General features: G+C 54.8%; 1 protein-coding gene across 1 annotated transcript in view; it reads right to left on the bottom strand.

Moving 5' to 3' along the window:
* ZDHHC1 (zinc finger DHHC-type containing 1) overlaps positions 1–22,452 on the bottom strand; it is a 24,626-nt gene extending 2,174 nt beyond the window's left edge. The window contains exons 1-7 of the mRNA XM_054397186.1: positions 22,234–22,452; positions 20,452–20,627; positions 17,760–17,861; positions 16,042–16,166; positions 14,805–14,963; positions 12,001–12,064; positions 6,341–6,420 (exon numbers count right to left, since the gene is read on the bottom strand). Coding sequence (XP_054253161.1) covers positions 6,341–6,420; positions 12,001–12,064; positions 14,805–14,963; positions 16,042–16,166; positions 17,760–17,861; positions 20,452–20,627; positions 22,234–22,452 — 925 coding nt within the window. The remainder of the gene's footprint in view (positions 1–6,340; positions 6,421–12,000; positions 12,065–14,804; positions 14,964–16,041; positions 16,167–17,759; positions 17,862–20,451; positions 20,628–22,233) is intronic.
* Positions 22,453–22,822: the final 370 nt, after the last annotated feature.

Here is a 22,822-nt window from a genome sequence, read left to right as displayed (position 1 = left end):
GGGGGCTAACACATCAAGGGAACATCCTAGCACCAAATTTCTTTTGCCAATTAGTGTATTTTGAGGAGAGAGACTAAATGGAGCTTGCAATTCTGGCCTAGCTCTTTCCTGTCACCAGTTACAGCCATGTCTAAGCAGGTGGAAAAAAGCTGCTTTACAAGCCGCACAGAGACAAAGAAAAGCATGGGGCTAACACATCAAGGGAACATCCTAGCACCAAATTTCTTTTGCCAATTAGTGTATTTTGAGGAGAGAGACTAAATGGAGCTTGCAATTCTGGCCTAGCTCTTTCCTGTCACCAGTTACAGCCATGTCTAAGCAGGTGGAAAAAAGCTGCTTTACAAGCCGCACAGAGACAAAGAAAAGCATGGGGGCTAACACATCAAGGGAACATCCTAGCACCAAATTTCTTTTGCCAATTAGTGTATTTTGAGGAGAGAGACTAAATGGAGCTTGCAATTCTGGCCTAGCTCTTTCCTGTCACCAGTTACAGCCATGTCTAAGCAGGTGGAAAAAAGCTGCTTTACAAGCCGCACAGAGACAAAGAAAAGCATGGGGGCTAACACATCAAGGGAACATCCTAGCACCAAATTTCTTTTGCCAGTTAGTGTATTTTGAGGATAGAGACTAAATGGAGCTTGCAATTCTGGCCTAGCTCTTTCCTGTCACCAGTTACAGCCATGTCTAAGCAGGTGGAAAAAAGCTGCTTTACAAGCCGCACAGAGACAAAGAAAAGCATGGGGGCTAACACATCAAGGGAACATCCTAGCACCAAATTTCTTTTGCCAATTAGTGTATTTTGAGGAGAGAGACTAAATGGAGCTTGCAATTCTGGCCTAGCTCTTTCCTGTCACCAGTTACAGCCATGTCTAAGCAGGTGGAAAAAAGCTGCTTTACAAGCCGCACAGAGACAAAGAAAAGCATGGGGGCTAACACATCAAGGGAACATCCTAGCACCAAATTGATGGTTTTTGTTGCCAATGTGGTATGTGTGGTGGGTGTGAGTGTTTTTGTGAATTGCAATTTGGGCTTGTGAGATTAAGTTATCATTATGAAATGTTTTTGGGGTGGGAGTTGATGGGTTTTTTGAGGAGGGTATTGAAGATATTGTATTTGTTTTGATGGGGGAGTTATATGATTGGTTATGAAGTGATAATTTGGGAGGGGGAATTGGTGGGTGGGGGTGTTGTGTAGTTTGGAGGGATTGGAGGGAAGTAGAGGGAAGGATAATGGGTATGAATGGAGTTGATGGTTTTTTGAGAGGGTATTGAAATATTGTATTTGTTTTGATGGAGTTATATGATTGTTATGAAGTATATTTTGGAGGTGTGCCAGGTGAGGGTATTTTGGGTGGTATGTTATTTAGAAAGGGATTGGAGAAGTAGAGGAAGTAGAAGCGGGTAATAATGGATTGAATGCGACCTTTTTAGATGAGGTGTTAAAAATTTTCTTATTTATATTGGATTATCACAGAAGTTCTGCCTTAGCACATTTTGGAGGGGGAATGTTGGTGGGGTGTCCTTTAGTTTTGGGTGAGGATTGGAGAAGTAGAGGGAAGGATAATGGTATGAATGGAGTTATGGTTTTTTAGAGGGTATTAAATATTTATTTTTTTATGGAGTTATATGATTGTTATGAAGTATAATTTGGGAGGGGAATTGGTGGTGGGGTGTTTTAGTTTGTAGGATTGGAGAAGTAGAGGGAAGGATAATGGTATAATGGAGTTATGGTTTTTTAGAGGGTATTAAATATTTATTTTTTTATGGAGTTATATGATTTTATGAAGTATAATTTGGGAGGGGAATTGGTGGTGGGGTGTTTTAGTTTGTAGGATTGGAGAAGTAGAGGGAAGGATAATGGTATAATGGAGTTATGGTTTTTTAGAGGGTATTAAATATTTATTTTTTTATGGAGTTATATGATTTTATGAAGTATAATTTGGGAGGGGAATTGGTGGTGGGGTTTTTAGTTTGTAGGATTGGAGAAGTAGAGGGAAGGATAATGGTATAATGGAGTTATGTTTTTTAGAGGGTATTAAATATTTATTTTTTTATGAGTTATATGATTTTATGAAGTATAATTTGGGAGGGGAATTGGTGGTGGGGTTTTTAGTTTGTAGGATTGGAGAAGTAGAGGGAAGGATAATGGTATAATGGAGTTATGTTTTTTAGAGGGTATTAAATATTTATTTTTTTATGAGTTATATGATTTTATGAAGTATAATTTGGGAGGGGAATTGGTGGTGGGGTTTTTAGTTTGTAGGATTGGAGAAGTAGAGGGAAGGATAATGGTATAATGGAGTTATGTTTTTTAGAGGGTATTAAATATTTATTTTTTTATGGAGTTATATGATTTTATGAAGTATAATTTGGGAGGGGAATTGGTGGTGGGGTTTTTAGTTTGTAGGATTGGAGAAGTAGAGGGAAGGATAATGGTATAATGGAGTTATGTTTTTTGAGAGGGTATTAAATATTTATTTTTTTATGGAGTTATATGATTTTATGAAGTATAATTTGGGAGGGGAATGGTGGTGGGGTTTTTAGTTTGTAGGATTGGAGAAGTAGAGGGAAGGATAATGGTATAATGGAGTTATGTTTTTTAGAGGGTATTAAATATTTATTTTTTTATGGAGTTATATGATTTTATGAAGTATAATTTGGGAGGGGAATTGGTGGTGGGGTTTTTAGTTTGTAGGATTGGAGAAGTAGAGGGAAGGATAATGGTATAATGGAGTTATGTTTTTTAGAGGGTATTAAATATTTATTTTTTTATGGAGTTATATGATTTTATGAAGTATAATTTGGGAGGGGAATTGGTGGTGGGGTGTTTTAGTTTGTAGGATTGGAGAAGTAGAGGGAAGGATAATGGTATAATGGAGTTATGGTTTTTTAGGAGGGTATTAAATATTTATTTTTTTATGGAGTTATATGATTGTTATGAAGTATAATTTGGGAGGGGAATTGGTGGTGGGGTGTTTTAGTTTGTAGGATTGGAGAAGTAGAGGGAAGGATAATGGTATAATGGAGTTATGGTTTTTTGAGAGGGTATTAAATATTGTATTTTTTTATGGGAGTTATATGATTGTTATGAAGTATAATTTGGGAGGGGGAATGGTGGTGGGGTGTTTTAGTTTGGTAGGATTGGAGAAGTAGAGGGAAGGATAATGGTATAATGGAGTTATGGTTTTTTAGAGGGTATTAAATATTTATTTTTTTATGGGAGTTATATGATTGTTATGAAGTATAATTTGGGAGGGGAATTGGTGGTGGGGTGTTTGTAGTTTGGTAGGATTGGAGGAAGTAGAGGGAAGGATAATGGTATAATGGAGTTATGGTTTTTTGAGAGGGTATTAAGATATTTATTTGTTTTATGGGAGTTATATGATTGTTATGAAGTATAATTTGGGAGGGGGAATTGGTGGGTGGGGGTGTTTGTAGTTTGGTGAGGGATTGGAGGAAGTAGAGGGAAGGATAATGGGTATAATGGAGTTGATGGGTTTTTTGAGGAGGGTATTAAGATATTTATTTTTTTATGGGAGTTATATGATTGTTATGAAGTATAATTTGGGAGGGGGAATGGTGGGTGGGGGTGGTTTGTAGTTTGGTAGGGATTGGAGGAAGTAGAGGGAAGGATAATGGTATGAATGGGAGTTGATGGGTTTTTTGAGGAGGGTATTGAAGATATTGTATTTGTTTTATGGGAGTTATATGATTGGGTAAGAATTAAATTTGGGATGGGGGTGGGATGGTGGGTGGGTGGTGTAGTATTTGGTAGGGATTGTAGGGGGGTGAGAGGAGGAATTAATGGTATGAATGGAGTTGATGGGGTTTTTTTAGGGGAGGGGTATTAAATATGTGATATTTTTTTATGGGAGTTATTATGATTGGTATGAAGTATAATTTGGAGAGTGGGGAATTGGTGGGAGGGGGTGTTTGTAGTTTGGGGTGAGGGATTGGAGGGAAGTGAGCGGGAAGTGTGCACCGAGGGGGTTGAATCGCCATGGTCTATAGCAGGTAGAGTGGGGAAATAGTAGCTGCTTCTTACCATCAACCAATTTCTACAACATACAGTACTATCGAGTACAAATAACAAGTTAATACAAAAGACCAATTGCCAGACCAAGCTGGAGGCATGCACAAGATGTGGTATCAAAACTCATCCCAGTTAGTATTCGGGTTTTTATGGCGCGTCCACGAGGGGGGGGCCCCGGGCGAGAGGTAGGTCGGGGGGGATGTCGGGGGGGGGGGGGCGAGGGGAGCTTTGGAGTGGGGCCCAGTGCGAGGTGGGGGAAGTGAATGAAGGTTTGTACCCAGAAGGATAAGGAGATAAGATTGGCGTAGTGGGGTAATTGGGGTGGGGTGGGTCCGTGGGGGGGGTGTGCGTGTGGGTATGTTTGGGGGGAGGAGGGATTGTGGTAGGAGAGGGAGGGATAAGGGGGACTATGATGGAGTTATTTGAGTGAGGGGGGGTTTTTTGAGGAGGGGGTTGTGGGCTACAAATATTTGGCTATGTGTTTGATTGGGGGGAGTTAGAAGAGGTTTATTATGCAAGGATATTACGTTTGGGGTATAGGGGGGAATTGTGGTGGGGGTGGGTTGGGTTGTAGATTGGTGGAGTTAGTGAGGGGGCGAGAGGCGCAGGGAACTGAGCATAGGAGGTGAAAAAAGAGTTTCTAAGATCAGTGGCGAGAGTTTTATTGACATGGGAGATAGCAGGGGTTATAAATAGCTGGAGGGAACAAGAGTTATTCAGGATGTTAGTAGGGTATATTTATATAGCTATCCAAATAAATAAAATATTTTTTATGGGACTTTAATGAATAGGTTCATCAGACTCTCAATATCCCTACATGACCAGAGAAACAGGATAGCCATATCCAAATAGGTACCTTTGGCACAATTAGTGTATTGGAGATAGGAACAAATGGTGTAGGGATTCACGAGGAATTAAGTGAAGGCACCCAATTTTTAACTTGTATCCAACATTGCCATGCTTATCTTTTACCTCTATACGTGAAAATGGAGATGGGATGCCGGGGATAGGTTGTTTATACACCCAGTTCCTTGTGGTCAGTTTTCCCTAATATTAAACAGAAAATATCTCACCCCCCTTGTGGCCCCGCGGTCCGGAGGCCCTGAAGCAACAGCTGGACCCAATTCCCTGGGGGGGCCATGGAGCCAAAAGGTGCCCCTGGTGGGGTCGTGGGGGAGGTGTCCCAGTGCTCACCCTGAGCCGGGGCCAGAAGGCATGAGTGGCATGAGCGGCCAGGGCCCAGCCAAGAGGTAGCCATCCCGCTGGTGGGGGGGGGTGGCCCCTGGTGCCCCCCAACGAGAGGTGGCCCGCAGTGCTCTGTGGAGCTGAAGCAGAGCCCAGGAGGAGAAGGTGAATCCCTCAGGCACACCTGAGCCCTGCTGCCTGCTCTGCCTGCACAGAGCCAGCAGCCTGTCCCAAGCACTTCCTTCCCAGCCCAGCATCCCCAGCAGCCATCCCTGCTTTGTGGAATGTGAAGGTTTCCTCTCCCCTTCCCCAGGCACTCCTTAATGCACACGGAACCCTTCCAGGCAGCCTGTGAGGGGCTCTGAGCAACCTGCACTGCCTGCAGGTGTCCCTGCTGACTGCAGAGGGTTGCACAAGCTGAGCTTTAATGGTCCCTTCCCACCCTAACCAGGCTGTGAGGGACTTTGGCCAAGGGCTGGCAGTGCCAGGCTGAGGGACAATGGCTATGAGCAGGCAGAGAGGAGATTGGGACTGCAGATGAGGAGGAAATCCCTGGCAGTGAGGGTGGGGAGACACTGGCACAGGTGGTCCAGGGAGGCTGTGGCTGCCCCCTCCCTGGAGGTGTTCAGGGCCAGGCTGGATGAGGCCCTGAGCAAGCTGTGCTGGTGGGAGGTGTCCCTGCCCATGGCCGGGGCTTGGAGCTGGCTGAGCTTTGAGCTCCCTTCCAACCCAACCCATTCCATGAATCCCTGAATCTCTGAATCCCTGAATCCCTGGTGCTGTGCTGCTGCTTTCCCAGCAGTGCTGCCCTCTGCCCTGTCTTGTGAGCCTGCTGCTGGGATCCACCTCCTGCCAGCCAGGCCAGCAGGCTGTGTGCTCCAGGTGGGAACCACAGCACAAACCAAGCAGCTCTGCAGCAGTTTTCCTGTGCTGGGAGCATTCTGGGGAGGCTCTTGCCCCATGGCAGCTGCTCCTGCAGGAATTTCCCCTCCTGGACCCCAGGTTTCACCATTGCCTGGCTCCAAACATTGGTGCCTCCTCTCCTCCCATGGCCTTTGTCTCTGGGGCCATTTTCCCCTCCACCCCCTGCTGCTGAGAGCCTCCCAGCCATGGCTCTATTCACCTTTGTCTTGCTGCTGAGGATTCCTCTGCTGGACTGCCAGGGGCTGCACAGCCAGGCTGGGCCAGAGCAAAGCCTCCTCCCTGCAAAGGAACCAAGAGCAGAGTAAAAAAGAAATCAGCACTTTGGGAGCAGCATGGGCACAGAGGGAGTTTCAGCACACAGCTGCCTCCTTCCTCTTTCCCTCAGCCACACCTCACCCATTCTAGAGTCACAGAATTGTTTTGCTTGGAAAAGACCTCCCAGAGCATGGAGTCCAACCAGCAGCCCAGCACTGCCAGGGCACCACTGAGCCATGGCCCTCAGCAGCACAGCTGCACAGCGTTGGAAGCTCTCCAGGGATGGGCACTCCACCACAGCCTGCTCCAGGGCTTCACAACCCACCTGGGGGCAAAATCGTTCCTCATGCCCAACCTAAGCCCCCCCTGGTGCAACCTGAGGCCATTTCCTCTTGGCCTATCTCTGGTTCCTTGGCAGCACAAAGTGACCTGCAGTGTCCTTGGAGCCAGCATAGCCAGAGCCCTGCAGGACTCTGCCACTTAAGGAGATGAAAAAACCCCAACTCAAGGCAAGGAGAAGTCCCTGATTGATGCACTGAGCTCAGGCAGTGTCTCATGTGAGTCACAATCAAACCACAGCAGGCTTCTGCTTCATCACTCCTTGGGACCACACTCAAACCAGCACTCAAAGCCTGAGAGCCCTCATTGTAAACCCCAGATGGAGGGGAGGGAAAGAGAGACATTGCCAGGCTGCAGAGCTGAGCAGAGGGAACCTCATGAAGTTCAAGCAGGGCAAGTGGAAGGTCCTGCCCCTGGGGAGCAACAACCTCCTGCAGCAGGACAGCTGAGAGGGGACCAGCTGGGAGGCAGCTCTGTGGAGAAGGACCTGGGAGTGCTGGGGAACAAGAAGTTCCCCATGAGCCAGAAATGTGTCCCTGAGGGCAAGGCCAGGGGAGTCCTGAGCTGCATTCAGCAGAGTGTGGTCAGCAGGGCAGGAAGGTTCTCCTGCCCCTCTGCTCTGCCCCAGTGAGGCCACATCTGGAGTCTTGGGTCCAGTTCTGGGCTCCCCAGTTCAGGAAGGACAGGGAAGTGCTGGAGAGAGCCCAGGGGAGGCTGCAAAGCTGCTGAGGGGCCTGGAGCAGCTCTGGGAGGAGCAAAGGCTGAGAGCCCTGGGGCTGAGAGCCTGCAGAAGAGCAGCCCCAGAGGGGAGCTGAGCAATGCTCAGCAAGAGCTGAAGGAGCTGTGGGGGGCAAGAGGCTGGGGCCAGGCTCTGCTCAGTGGTGCCCAGGGACAGGCCAAGGGGCAGAGGGCACAAACTGGCAGCCAGGAGGTTCCATCTGGGCAGGAGGAGAAAGTTGTTTGGTGTGAGGGTGCTGGAGGCCTGGAACAGGCTGCCCAGAGAGGTTGTGGAGTGTCCTTGTGTGGAGAGCTTCCAACCCCCCCTGGGCATTGTGCTCCTGGGCAAGCTGCTGTGGGTGCCCTGCTGCAGCAGGGGACTTGGGCTGGGGGATCCCCAGGGGTCCCTTCCAACCCCACCCTGCTGGGCTGTGGGAGCTGCAGGCTTGTCAGAGGAAAGCTACTGTGGCTGCAGTGAGCTGCAGCAGGAGGCAGCCCCAGCTGGGCACCATCAGGAGTTGGTGCCCACAGCACACAGCCAGCAGCTGCAGGCCTGGCACTGCCAGGGAGGTTGCCAAGGGACACATCCTGAGGACATCATCCCCAGGTGCTGTGCAGGCAGGGAAGGAAGCAGCTCTCTGAAGCCAATCCTGGCTTCAGAGCAGAGCAGGCAGACAAGGGCTGACCTCAGCAGGGCAGGCTGCAGAGCTCCTGCAAGAGGAGGAGAGCAGTAGGAAGGGCAGTGTCCTGTCAGGGGCACAGCAGTGACAGCCACAGAGCAGAGGCTGTAGCAGGACAGCCCCAGGCAGCTCTCAGCTGGCACAGCAGGGTGAGACCACCCTTTGGGAGGCACCACTGATGCTGTAGTGAAATGTTTATTGCTTGCATAGAGTAGTAGCTTGGGGGTGTTGGGTACTGAGCAGCTCCCCAGGAGCCAGCAGTGCCCTGCTGCAGCCCTGCAGGCAGCTGTGTGCTGGCTGCAGCCAGAGGAGTGTGGGCAGCAGGGCAGGAGAGGGGATTCTGCCCCTGGGCTCTGCTCTGCTCACACCTCACCTCCAGTCCTGCCTCCAGCTCTGCTGTCCTCAGCAGAAGGAGGACACAGAGCTGTGGAGTGAGGCCAGAGGAGGCCACAAAGATGCTGCAAGGGCTGGAGCAGCTCTGCTGGGAGGCCAGGCTGAGGGAGCTGGGGGTGTGCAGCCTGCAGAGGAGAAGGCTCCAGGGGGACCTCAGAGCTGCCTGCCAGGACCTGAAGGGATCCTGCAGGAAGGCTGCAGAGGAACTTTTGCTGAGGGGGTCTGGAGACAGCTGAGGCCTGGAGCAGCTGAGTCTAGTTCAGAGCTGTCCCTGCCCATGGTGGGGAGGTTGGAGCAGATGATCTCTGAGGTCCTTTCCAACCTGAGCCATTCTAGGATTCTGCAGCCTTACAGGTAGGATCCAGCTCCTGTGTTAAAGCAGAGTGAGCAGCCCAGGGAGGGACAGGGGTCACGGAGGGACAGGGATCATGCTCAGTCCTCCTCTAGAGGCTGAATCATGGAATGGTTTGGGTGGGAAGGGACCTCCAAAGGCCACCCAGTCCAACCCCCCTGCAGCCAGCAGGGACAGCCCCAGCCAGAGCAGGCTGCTCACAGCCACAACCAACCTGACCTGCAGTGGTGCCAGCCAGGGGGCAGCTCCCACCTCTCTGGGCAGCCTGGGCCAGGCTCTCCCCACCCTCAGGGTCAAACATTTCTCTCTTCTCTCTGCTCTCAATCTCCCTCTTTCAGTTCAGACCATTACCCCTTGGCCTGGCACAAGTGGCCCTGCTCCAAACTCTGTCCCCAGCTTTCTTGGAGTCCCTTCCAGCACTGCAAGGCCACCAGAAGGTGTCCCTGGAGCCTTCTCCTCTCCAGGATGCCCAAGCCTGGTCTCACAGCAGAGCCCTTCCAGCCCTGCCAGCATTGCTCTGTCCTCCATCCCATCCTGCTCTGAACTGAGGGGACCAGTGCCAGGTATTTTGCTATCCCTGGAGCATTTGTGCCTCTGTTTGTCCAACTGCTTGGTGGCTTTTGGGTCATCTGAACCACTCAAGTGTGCCAAATTAGGGCTTTTACTTGGGGAGGTGCTGAGGAGGATTTCAGCAGTGCATGAGAAGCCTTGAACTGAGCAGGAAACCTTTTACCTTGAACAGAGCAGAGACTGAAACAGAGAGAAACACAGAGCAGTGGAGCCAAAAGCAGCACCCAAAGCTTGAGGAAGGCTCAGGAGCCAGGCTCTGAATGAAAAGTCAGAGCAAGAGTGGGAAGAGGAGGATCCCCAGCCTGTGCTTGCAAGCCTTGGGGCCATGACAAAGGATTTCTGTGTTCAAGCTGCAGAGAGCTGCAGTCAAGGCAAGGGGCAAGGCTCTTGGTGTCCTGCAGGCTGTTTGTTTGTGTTTAGCTCTGGTTGCTATGTAAGGAACAAGGCAGAGCTGGTGGATTCACATCTCTGGTTCCCCCCCTTCACACTATCACTGAGTATCACCCAGCCTCCTCCTGCTCCCCAGGCCCCTCACTGATGCACAGAGCTCCTTCTCCCCACCTGCCTCTTGAGAAGCAGCAGCAGAGAGAGCAGGAGTGAATGGCTCCATCCCAGGCATGCAAGCACACAGGGTCCAGCACATCCAGCTCTATTTTCAGGCTCAATCAGAGTTCAGGCAGTAGGAAGTGATTAAAGGGTTGTGATTGTTTTCATCTTCATGGTAAGCAAAGCTCAGCCAGACCAAGGGCCAAATATTTTGGTTGCCATAGAAACTTCAACTCCACGTTCAACCCGTCCAGGGCAGGACACAAAATGCAGATGAGAAGCTGCAGGCTCCATGTTCTCAGTGCTCTTTAAGGTCTTCAGCAATGCTCTGGGCAAGGGGGTTGAGGGCACCCTCAGGAAGTTCACAGATGGCACCAAGCTGGCTGGCAGTGGTGATCTGCTGGAGGGCAGGGAGGCTCTGCAGAGGGCCCTGGCCAGGATGGATCCATGGCTGAGGCCAATGGGATGAGGCTCAACAAAGCCAAGGGCTGGGTCCTGCTCTGGGCTCACAACCACCCCAGGAAGGCTCCAGGCTGGGGGCAGAGTGGCTGGAAAGTGCCCAGCAGAAAAGGCCCTGGGGGTGCTGGGTGGCAGCAGCTGAAGATGAGCCCAGGGGGTGCCCAGGTGGGCAAGAAGGGCACCAGCAGCCTGGGCTGGAGCAGCAATGGTGTGGGCAGCAGGAGCAGGGCAGGGATTGTGCCCCTGGAATGGGCACCGGGGAGGCTGCACCTCACATCCTGGGGTCAGTTCTGGGCCTCTCACTCCCAGAAGGACACTGAGGAGCTGGAGCAGGTCCAGAGAAGGACAATGAAGCTGCTGCCAACTGGGTGAAGTTCATCAAGCCACAGTGCCAGGTCCTGCATCTGGGTCAGGCCAGCCCCAGGCACAGATCCAGGCTGGGTGCAGAGTGGGTTAAGAGCAGCCCTGGGGAAAAAGCCTTGGGGGTGCTGGGTGCTGAGTTCAGTCCTGACCTGTGACATCCCTCACACAAGCCACCAGATGTGCTTGGCCCCCAGGAGGTCCTGCCCAGTCCAGAGACAGGGATCAGAGATCTCCAGAGGGACAGGGACCTGCTGGAGAGTCCAGAGGAGGCTATGAGGGTGATGAAGGGCCTGGAACACCTCTGCTGTGGAGAAAGGCTGAGAGCCATGGGGGTGTGTGGAGAGGAGAAAGCTGAGAGGGATCTGATCAACGTCTGTGGATATCTGAGGGGTGGGTGCCAGGATGGAGGTGCCAGGCTCCTTTGGGCAGTGCCCAGGGATAGCACAGGGACCAAGAGGGATGAGCTGGAACCCAGGAGGTTCCATCTGAGCAGGGGGAGAAAATTCTTTGGTGTGAGGGTGCTGGAGGCCTGGAGCAGGCTGCCCAGAGAGGTTGTGGAGTCTCCTTCTCTGGGAGCTTCCAACCCTCCCTGGATGTGTTCCTGTGTGACCTGCCCTGGGTGTCCCTGCTCTGGCAGGGGGGTTGGGCTGGATGATCTCCAGAGATCCCTTCCATGCTGTGATCCTCTAAGTCCAGTGCCAGGACTCTTCAGTCCCACTCTTCAGCTACCCTCCTGCATTCAGACACACTGCCTGCTTGGCCACCCAAGGGTGAGGGAGCCAGGCCTGCCCAGCAGCAGCTCAGCTCTGAGCTCCAGCAAAGCTGACTCCCACCCAGAGGAGCTCCCCCCCAGCTCTGCCATGACTGCAGGGACCAGCTGTGCTGGCACCAGAGAGCCCAGCACAAGGGGTGCAGGAGGAGGGTGGGTGGCACGGATTCCTCTGAGCTCAGGGCTTGCCCATGCCTGGAGTGCTGTTGGAGTGCCAGGCCTCACGTCCTGCCCCACCTCAAGAAGCTTTTGGAAGGCAGCAACTGAAGGCAGCCTTCAGCAACTGCCTCTCCAACCTGGAGGGGGCCAAGGGGAAGGCAAGTTGGCATGGTGGCAGAGCAGGGCTGGGGGCTGGAAGCAGGAGTACCTGAGGGGGTGTCTGCTGGGGAGGGCAGGGCTCCAGCTGCACCTCTGGCTCTTTCCCCAGCTGCTGGAGGCGCTGCTGCAGGACGTACTCATAGGTGGTCAGCTTGTTCCACACTGGAAGGAGAGAGAGGAGAGGAGAGGTCACTGCAGGAAAGGCCTCTGCTGGGTGCCACCAACAGCCTGAGCAAGCACACAGAGCAGGGGGACCAGGAGCATGGGAAGAGCATCTTCTGAACTCCTCCTTTCATGTGGTGGTGGGGACAGGCTGGGAGGGTTGGGGCTGTGCAGCCTGAAGCCTGTGCTGCAGAGCAGCATCTGCCAAAGGTTCTGCCAGCAGAGAGCAGCTCAGCTGTGAGGCTCAACTGTGCCTGTGCAGCTCCTTCCCTGCTGGGAACCCATCTGGGGCAGGGAGCTCTTCTCTCAGGAGCTCAAACCATCTCACTCTCACCATTTTCACTCCTGGATGCCCAATATGACAGAGTCCCAGCAGGGTGGGGTTGGAAGGGACCCCTGGGGATCCCCCAGCGCAAGCCCCCTGCTCCAGCAGGGCACCCACAGCAGCTTGCCCAGCAGCACAATGCCCAGGGGGGGTTGGAAGCTCTCCACACAAGGACACTCCACAACCTCTCTGGGCAGCCTGTTCCAGGCCTCCAGCACCCTCACACCAAACAACTTTCTCCTCCTGCTCAGATGGAACCTCCTGGCTGCCAGTCTGTGCCCTCTGCCACTTGGCCTGTCCCTGGGCACCACTGAGCAGAGCCTGGCCCCAGCCTCTTGCCCCCCACAGCTCCTTTAGCTCTTGCTGAGCATTGCTCAGCTCCCCTCTGGGGCTGCTCTTCTGCAGGCTCTCAGCCCCAGGGCTCTCAGCCTTTGCTCCTTGTGCATCTTCTGAACTCCTCCTTTCACATGGTTGTGGCAAACCCACAAATTCCTGCCAAAATCAACCACCACAGGGCACACAGGGTCCTGCCTACTGCCTGTGATCATCAGCAGCTCAGAGCCCAACATCCTGTCTGGGCCTGGCTCTTCACTCAGCACCAGCCTGCCCCAACCCATGGATGTGGCCCTGCATGGTTTGCAGCCTTCATTTATTCTGCCTCCTCCAGCACCTGGGGAGCAAGTCCAGAGGAGGTCACAAAGATGCTGCAAGGGCTGGAGCAGCTCTGCTGTGAGGCCAGGCTGAGGGAGCTGGGGGTGTGCAGCCTGCAGAGGAGAAGGCTCCAGGGGGACCTCAGAGCTGCCTGCCAGGACCTGAAGGGATCCTGCAGGAAGGCTGCAGAGGAACTTTTGCTGAGGGGGTCTGGAGCCAGGCCAAGGGGGAATGGTTTGGAGCTGAGGCAGAACAGGGTTGGACTGGAGCTGAGGAAGAAGCCCCGAGTCCCAGGGGCTTTTCCCACCCTAGGCAGCTCAGGATTCCAGCGCGCAGGATCAATCCCAGTTCCCCCAGGCTCGGAGCGCCCCCTTGTGGCAGCCGCGCGCAAAGGCAGGACCGATCCTGCTCTGCTAAACCCAACGATCCGGCTCCATCCGCGAGCAATCCCCCGGGAGCGGCCCCAGCTTGGCCATGCTCTTAGTGCTTCTGCAGCGCTAGGCAGAGCTGTGAAGGCTCCAGGCACAGGCAGCAGCGAGTGGAATCTGGACAAGGGGCTTGAGGTATCCTGGAAAGCTCTGCTTCAACTCACAGCTCAGCTTTGCAATGCAGGACTGGAATGTCTCTGAAAAGCTGAAGGCACCATGTGCTTAGTGCTGGGGCTGCTGCTCCTTAAGGTCTCTGTCAATGCTCTGGGCAAGAGGATTGAGGCATCCTCAGGAAGTCTGCAGATGACACCAAACTGGGTGGCTGTGTTGATCTGCTGATTGCCATGCTCCTTTAGCACTCCCTGCCACCCACCAGGCCCCTGAGCAGGACAGAGGAGATTCTGCCCCTCTGCTCTGACCTGCTGAGGCCTCACCTGGAGCACTGTGCCCAGCTATGGGGCCCAAACACAAGAAGGACCTGGAGCTGATTGAGAGGCTCCAGAGGAGGCCACAGAGATGAGCAGAGGCTGCAGAACCTCTGCTGTGGGGCCAGGCTGGGAGAGTTGGGGCTGTGCAGCCTGCAGAAGAGAAGGCTGCAGGGAGAGCTGAGAGCTGCAGCTGAAGCTCTGCAGGGGAGCTGCAGGCAGGCTGGGGAGGGACTGTTCAGAAGGGGCTGTGGGGATAGGCCCACGGGCAATGGTTTGGAAGTGGAGCAGGGCAGAGTCAGGTTGGAGCTCAGGAGGAAGTTGTGCCCAGGGAGGCTGGGCAGACACTGGCACAGGTTGCCCAGGGAGGTGCTGGAGGCTCCATCCCTGGAGCCATTCAAGCTCAGCCTGGCTGTGTCCTTGGGCAGCCTGCTCCAGCTGGAGGTGTCCCTGCTGCCTGCAGGGGGTGGGCAGGATGTACTGGGAGGGTCCCTTCCAGCCTGATGCCATCTGTGAAGCTGTGACACTGCTATTGGAAATGCAGGTCAGCACCATCCCAGTTTCTCTGGGCTCAGGCAGAACTAGCCCCCCCAGTAGCACAGGGCAGCACAGTGAGGACACTCAGAGAAGCTCTCACTGCAGAGGCACTGGGAAGCCTCCCTGGTGCTGGGGGAGACCAGAGGGATCATGTTCAAGTCACACAGCATCACAGAATTGTGAGGGTTGGAAGGGACCTTAAGGATCCTCCAGTTCCCACCCGCCTGCCATGGGCAGGGCCACATCTTGTCCCTCTCCATGGCAGCCCTGCACAGGGCTGTCTGAGAGCTGGGGCAACATGCAGGGAGTGCAGAGGGAGCTCAGGAAGAGAAGGGAGAATGAAGTGGGGCTGCAGGAGACAGGAAAACACCTACTGAGATAGATGTGGAAGGTCAGGAGGTGGCCAAGCAGGACCACTGTCAGCAGGCTGAGCAGGATGAAAACCCCAGCAGTGAGCAGTATGGCCCAGGCTGGAGTCACCAGGGGAGCTGCAGGGAGGAACACAAACCAGCAGTCTGTGTGGTTCTTCAGAGCTGTAATACAAGAGATGGAGGTCAGGAGGTTGGCCAAGTACCAGCAGAGAATTGTGGAATGGTTTGGGTGGGAAGGGAGCTCCAAAGCTCACCCAGGCCAAGACCCCTGCAGGCAGCAGGGACATCCTCCACTAGAGCAGGTTGTTCACAGCCTTCCCAAGCCTGACCTTGGGTATCTCCAGGGATGAGGCCTCAAAATCCTCCCTGGGCAACCTGTTGCAGAGTTCCAGCAGCCTCCTGGTGCAGGACTTGTTCCTCACATCCAATCTCAATCTGCTCTGCTCTCATTTCAAACCATTGTCCCTCATCCTGGCACTCCCAGCCCTTGTCCAAAGTCCCTCCCCAGCTCTCCTGGAGCCCCTTCAGGACCTGGAAGGCTGCTCTGAGGTCTCCTTGGAGCCTTCTCTTCTCCAGGCTGAACAACCACAGCTCCTCAGCCTGTCCTCATAGCAGAGGTGCTGCAGCCCCCTGATCATCACAAAACTTCCCAGCAGGAAATGAGCTCCAAAGCAGCTGCAGAGCCTCTATGAAGTGGAAACTTGGAGATCTTAGAGCTGGAACTAAGCCACCCAAGCCACCTAAGGTCTGCAAGGCCTTCAGGAAGGGCAGTTGGCTCTGTGAGGGTGGACATTTCATCCAGCTGAGCAGAGATGCTCTTGTAGAGCCTTAGATTCACAGAATAGGTTGGGTGGGAAGGGAGCTCAAAGCTCATCCAGCTCCAACCCCCTGCCATGGGCAGGGACACCTCCCACCAGCACAGCTTGCTCAGGGCCTCATCCAGCCTGGTCCTGAACACCTCCAGGGAGGGGGCAGCCACAGCCTCCCTGGGCAACCTGTGCCAGTCTCTCCCCACCCTCACTGCTAATAATTTCTTCCTCATCTCCACTCTGTCTCCCCTCTCCCAGCTCCAAGCCATTGTCCCTTGTCCTGGCACTGCCAGCCCTTGGCCAAAGTCCCTTCCTGGCTTTCCTATGGGAGTAAGGAACAGAGCCTCTCCTCAGCGATGAGCCCTCAGAATCCCATCCCACATGGAGCCCCTGGTGGGTCCCAGGACCCCCAGCAGCAGCCCTGCAGGTACCATCAAAGTGCTGGTCAGAGCGGAGCACCCCCGGGTCCAGGAAGAGCTCCAGGAAGATGTAGCAAGCGACCAGCAGCAGGAGGCCAAGGCCCAGGAGGGCTGAGAGCACCGAGTTCAGGAAGTGCCTGCAGGGAGAGGGAGGAGTGAGAGCCTTCAACACCACAGCTGCAGCTGAAACCCAGAGTCTGACAGACACTTACAGGCTGCTTTGGGTGGGAAGAGACCTTGGAAGGCCTTTCAGTGCCACCCCTGCAGCCAGCAGCGACAGCCCCAGCCAGAGCAGGCTGCTCACAGCCACCACCAACCTGACCTGCAGTGGTGCCAGCCAGGGGGCAGCTCCCACCTCTCTGGGCAGCCTGGGCCAGGCTCTCCCCACACTCAGGGTGAAACATTTCTCCCTTCTCTCCACTCTCAATCTCCCTCTTTCAGTCCACACCATCATCTCTTGACCTGCCCAAACTCTGTCCACAGCTTTCTTAGAGCCTCTTCCAGCACTGCAAGGCCACCAGAAGATCTCCCTGGAGCCCTCTCCAAGCTGCCCAAGCCCAACTCTCTCAGCCTGGCCTCACAGCAGAGTGCTTCCAGCCCTGCCAGCATTGCTGTGGCCTCCCCTGGCCCTGCTCCAACAGGTCCCTGTCTGTGCTGAGGGCTCCAGAGCTGCCCCAACACTGCAGGGGGGATCTCAGCAGAGCACAGCAGAGGAGCAGAATCCCCTCCCTGCCCCTGCTGCCCACACTGCTGGGGATCAGATCAGGGCACACCTGGACTGGCAGCAGTTGGTGCCAGCTCATCTCCAGTTTTGCACCCCCAAGTCCTTCTCCTCAGGCCTGCTCTCCAGCTCTTCATCCCCAGCCTGCACTGTTACTGGAGGCACCCAGGACTAACCACTCTTTGCCTTCCACATGGGTTTAGTGCAGGAAGGCAAATTGAACAGCAATAATCAGTGAGCAGCTCCTGATTAGCTTAAACCAGGCCCAGACTGGAGGTGCCTCCATGCTGCTGCCACCTGGCAAGGCTGCTGGGGAGAGCATGGAGCTGGATGCTGATTGTTTCAGAGATGGGAGCAGCATGACCATGGCTCTGCTCCCACTTCAGCTCTCAGAGGCATTAAGGACACCAGTGAACATCCCAGGAGCTTATCCTAACAACCAGGAACCAGATTAACTGCTGGGAGGGGTTCAGCTGCCAGACTCTGCCTGTGGGAGCTCTCATAGACACAGAATGGGTTGGGCTGGGAAGGGAGCTCAAAGCTCATCCAGCTCCAACCCCCTGCCATGGGCAGGGACACCTCCCACCAGCACAGCTTGCTCAGGGCCTCATCCAGCCTGGCCTGGAACACCTCCAGGCAGGGGGCAGCCACAGCCTCCCTGGGCAACCTCTGCCAGTGTCTCCCCACCCTCACTGACAACAATTTCTTCCTCCTCTCCACTCTCAGTCTCCCCTCTGCCAGCTCCAAATCATTGTCCCTCAGCCTGGCACTGCCAGCCCTTGGCCAAAGTCCCTCCCTGCTTTCCTGTGTCCCCCTTTCATCCCTGGCTGGCTGAGTGCCAGAACCCCACTGGCACTGCCCATCTCCTTTGCTCCTGACTGACTTTATTCTGCCAGGCTATGAAAGAAGAGTGGCTGGGGACAGAGTGAGCTGCAGGAGAAGCTTGGGCAGGGCAGGGGTGGCACTGGTGCTGCAATGCTGTGCTGCTGTCACACTGCCACCCTCTTACCAGTAGTTCCTCTCTCCCACACAGTTGTTGAGCCACTTGCAGTGGTGATCAAAGCCACAGACACACTTGTTGCAGGTCCCACAGTGCTTGGACTTGGCACTCCTGCCAGAGAGAGGCTGCTGTTAGGCTTCTGTTCAACATCTCCATCAATGCCATTGGTGAGGGGACAGACAGACAGAGAGAGGCTGCTCAGCAAGTTTGCTGAAGATACCAAACTGAGACACCTGAAGGCTGTGAGGCCATTCAGAGGCTTGGAGAGACTGAGAGCTGGGCAGAGAGGAAGCTAAGGAGGCTCAGCAAGGAGGAGAGCAGAGTCCTGCAGCTGGGCAGGAAGAAGAAACTGCAGCAGGACAGGTTGGGAGGGGATCTGCTGGAGAGCAGCCCCAAGGAGAAGGAGCTGGCAGTGCTGGTGGGCAGCAAGTTCTGCATGGCACAGCAATGTGCCCTGGGGGCCAAGAAGGCCAAGGGGGTCCTGGGGGGCATTCAGCAGAGGGTGGCCAGCAGGGCCAGGGAGGTTCTCCTCCCCCTCTGCTCTGCTCTGCCCTGGGGAGGCCACAGCTGGAATATTGCATCCACCTCTGGGCTCCCCAGCTGCAGAGGGACAGGGATCTGCTGGAGAGAGTCCAAGGGAGGCCTCCAAGGCTGCTGAAGGGACTGCAGCACTGCCTGGGGAGGAGAGGCTGAGAGCCCTGGGGGTGCTGAGTCTGCAGAGGAGAAGGCTGAGAGGGATCTGCTCAATGTCTATCCAGAGCTGAGGGCTGGGGGGCAGGAAGGAAGGGACAGGGACAGCCTCTGCTCACTGTGCCCTGGCATAGCACAAGAGGCAATGGATGGAAACTGCAGCACAGGAGGTTCCACCTCAGCAGGAGGAGGAACTTCTGCACTGGGAGGGGGACAGAGCCCTGGAGCAGGCTGCCCAGAGAGGTTGTGGAGTCTCCTGCTCTGGAGCCTTTCCAGCCCTGGCTGGATGTGTTCCTGTGTGACCTGTGCTGGATTCCATGGTCCTGCTCTGGCAGGGGGCTTGGACTTGATAAACTTCAGATGTCCCTTCCAGCTCTCAACATCCTGTGAGCTGTGATCCTGTGCTACCATCACCTCCCACAGCACAAACCCAGAGGGATGCAGGGAGAGGTCCCAGGAAGAGTGAGAAACCCTTCTACAGATGGAATACTTCACTGGCCAAAGAGATTGCCACACTGAGCACCACAGCATGGTTTGGGTTGGAAGGGACCTTTCAAGGACATAGATTCATGGAATGGTTTGGGTTGGAAGGGACCTTTCAAGGACATAGATTCATGGAATGGTTTGGGTTGGAAGGGACCTTTCAAGGACATAGATTCATGGAATGGTTTGGGTTGGAACGGAGCTCCCAAAGCTCATCCAGTCCAACCCCCCTGCACTCAGCAGGGATATCCTCCACCAGATCAGGTTGCCCAGAGCCCAGTCCAGCCTGACCTTGAGTATCTCCAGGGATGGGGCCTCAACCACTTCCCTGGACAGCCTGTTGCAGTGTCCCAGCACCCTCAAGGTCATCCAGTCCACAGCAGAGGGCTTCCTTGGATCATTGCTGTGGCCTCCTCTGGACCTGCTCCACAGGCTCATGCCTGGTATTTACTTTTTGGAGCACAATCCCAAACCCTACAGAATCTGCCTCTCAGTGGGCTGTGTGGTTTGCAGTTTGGGGCTCCCCAGGTTCTGACTTTAAGCCCTTTGGCAGTTCTACAAAGCTTGATCATAATGTCTGCACTCCCAGCACCTCCTGCCAGCCCACCAGCACCTGGCCAGCTCCAAGCACACAGGCACAGGCTGCTCTGGTCAAAGCCATCTTACATGGAGCTACACGGAGATTAGAGTCACAGAACCCCAGACTTGGGGTGGAGAAGCCTTTCCAGACCACTGAGTCCAAACATTCTCCAGCTCTGCCAAGGCTGGTGCCAGGCCATGGCCCTCAGCACCACAGCTCTGCAGCTCTTAAACCCCTCCAGGGGTGGGAATTCAACCACAGCCTCACAGATGGCAACAGGCTGGAAGAAACCCTCCCAGGGCATCCTGTCCAACCCCTGCAGGCAGCAGGGACAGCTCCAGCTGCAGCAGGCTGCCCAGGGACACAGCCAGGCTGAGCTTGAATGGCTCCAGGGATGGAGCCTCCAGCACCTCCCTGGGCAACCTGTGCCAGTGTCTGCCCAGCCTCCCTGGGCACAACTTCCTCCTGAGCTCCAACCTGACTCTGCCCTGCTCCACTTCCAAACCATTGCCCCTGGGCCTATCCCCACAGCCCCTTCTGAACAGTCCCTCCCCAGCCTGCCTGCAGCTCCCCTGCAGAGCTTCAGCTGCAGCTCTCAGCTCTCCCTGCAGCCTTCTCTTCTGCAGGCTGCACAGCCCCAACTCTCCCAGCCTGGCCCCACAGCAGAGGTTCTCCAGCCCCCTGGACAGCCTGTTGCAGTCTTTGAGAGCCCCTTCAGTGAAGAAAGAGCAGCAGGACAGCTCAGCCCTCACACACAACAGGTGAGCACAGCTCCATGCAGACATCTGCCAGCAGGCAGGAACCACCCAGCTGAACCCTGCCCAGCAGGAACCCAAACTGCTGCTGTAGAGCTTCAGAGGCTCCACTTCCATCCCAGCCTAACCACTGGGTGAGGTGTGGTGGTGCAGGAGGAGACAGGGAAGCAGGAGACCAGCAGAAGATACTTACACATCCACATCACAGACATGGCAATGGTGGTTTTCAATGATATGTGCATGTTGGCCACGAGTGAAGGTGGCCAGAGGCCCCAGGTAGTTTTTGTCTCTGACGTTTGCATCTGCAGGGTCAATGGAGACTGCACTGAGATGGACAATGAGATGGTAGAGAAAGCAGACCCCTGGGCACTGGAGAACACAGTTAAGGGTTGTAGGAGGGGTTTAATACAGGTTCAGAGGTGCAGAGAAGAGCTTGGGTTGGAAGGGACCTCAAAGCTCATCCAGCTCCAGCTCCCTGCCATGGGCAGGGACACCTCCCACCAGCCCAGGGTGCTCAGGGCCTCATCCAGCCTGGCCTGGAACAATTCCAGGCAGGGGGCAGCCACAGCCTCCCTGGGCAACCTGTGCCAATCCCTCACCACTCCTACAGCAAAGACATTTTGCCTCCTCTCCAACCCAACCCTCCCCTGGCACAATTTCAGGGCATTTCCTCCTTCTATCACCTGAGTCTGGGGAGCAGAGCCCAACCCCCACCTGGCTGCAGCCTCCTCTCAGGAGCTGGAGAGAGCAATGAGGTCTCCCTCAACCTCCTCTTCTCCACACCAAACCCCCCCAGCTCCCTCAGCTAATCCTCCCCAGACCTCTTCTCCAGACCCTTCCCCACCTTTCTTGCCCTTCTCTGGACCTGCTCCAGCTCCTCAGTGTCCTTCTGGCAGTCAGGAGCCCAACCCTGACCCCAGCACTCAAGCTGTGCCCTCCCCAGTGACCATTCCAGAGGCACAATCCCTGCCCCGCTCCTGCTGCCCACACCATTGCTGCTCCAGCCCAGGCTGCTGGTGCCCTTCTTGCCCACCTGGGCACCCCCTGGGCTCATCTTCAGCTGCTGTCAACCAGCACCCCCAGGGCCTTGTGAGAATTTGTGAGATCATAGAATCACAGAGCTGGCAGGGCTGGAAGGGAGCTCAAGGCTCAGCCAGTCCCAACCCCCCTGCCATGGGCAGGGACACCTCACACCACAGCAGGTTGCTCACAGCCACCTCCAGCCTGGCTGCAAAAACCTCCAGGCAGGAGGCTTCCACCACCTCCCTGGGCAACCTCTGCCAGGCTCTCACTACCCTCCTGGGCAAGAATTTCTTCCTCACATCCAATCTCAATCTCCCCACTTCTACTTTTGCTCCATCCCCCCCACTCCTATCACTCCCTCACACCCTCCAAAGTCCCTCCCCAGCTTTCTTGGAGTCCCCTTCAGATCCTGCAAGGCCACCAGAAGGTCTCCTGGGAGCCTTCTCCTCTCCAGCCTGCACAACCCCAACTCTCTCAGGCTGTCCTCAGAGCAGAGCAGCTCCAGCCCTCTGCTCCTCCTCCTGGCCCTTCTCTGGACACCTTCCAGCCCCTCCAGATCCTTCCTGGAACAGAGGCTCCAGAACGGGACACAGAGCTCCAGGTGGGGTCTGTCCATCACTGCAAGGATTTTCAGGAGGAGCTGTTTTAGCATGACTGCCTTCAAACCCTGCAGAAGAATGCCAGAAAGCAGACAGACAAGCAGACAGCAGAAGAGCCTCAGGGACAAAGACAAACCTAACAGAGAGTGAGGAAGGAGACAAGCAGGATGTCAGTGGCCTGCCCAAAGCTGAAGGGCAGAGGTAGGATCTCAAAATAACTCCTTTTTCACACAGAAAAGACAAGATGCAGACTAGATCCTGACTCAGCTGCTTCCTCCTTTGCTTTCCACCTCCCCTGAAGCCCCCCCCGACACTTTCTCACGGCCCAACTCCTCCTCTTGAGCAAAGGATACAACATAGCCAGCCAGCAGCCAGTGGTGGGGCAGGAGAGGCACCAGGATCCCAAAGCCAACCAGGGCATAGAAGAGGTAGAGCAGCCAGGCAGTGACCTGGAAGAGGTGCAGAGGCCAGCTCCAGCCATTCCTTCGAGCACGCTGGGCCTGCCCCTCTGCAGCAGCCTGGCCCAGGCTCTCTGCTGCTATCTTATTGGGAGGCTTGGTGCAGATGTTCATCTACAGGAGTGGAAAATGGGAAAGAGAAAAGCAGGTGAGGGCAGCAGGAGCGTGGCTGAGCCCTGGCCTGGCTCCTGCCAGGTGCACAGAAAGCTGGGGAGGCTCAGATGGGGACACACCTGAGGACAGACTGCAGAGGGGCCTGTGATGGGGTAGGGACCAAAGGGACAAGGCAGTGCCACAGTCTGCCTGAGGTGCTGATGGCAGCCTGCAGCCAGCCAGGCAGAGTGTGCCCAGGCTGCATGGAGCTAGACCTCCTCTGAGTGAGAAGAGGAAAGAGGGCATTTGGAGCTCTGCCCTGGGGGTGTGCTTATGGCAGAAGGCTGTTGAGGGCAGAATAAATGCTTCATGGGTTCATGGGATGGCTTGG

This window comes from Indicator indicator, chromosome 42, assembly GCF_027791375.1.
Source record: "Indicator indicator isolate 239-I01 chromosome 42, UM_Iind_1.1, whole genome shotgun sequence".
NCBI classification, from domain to species: Eukaryota; Metazoa; Chordata; class Aves; order Piciformes; family Indicatoridae; genus Indicator; species Indicator indicator.
This window is presented reverse-complemented; position numbering and strand designations above follow the sequence as displayed.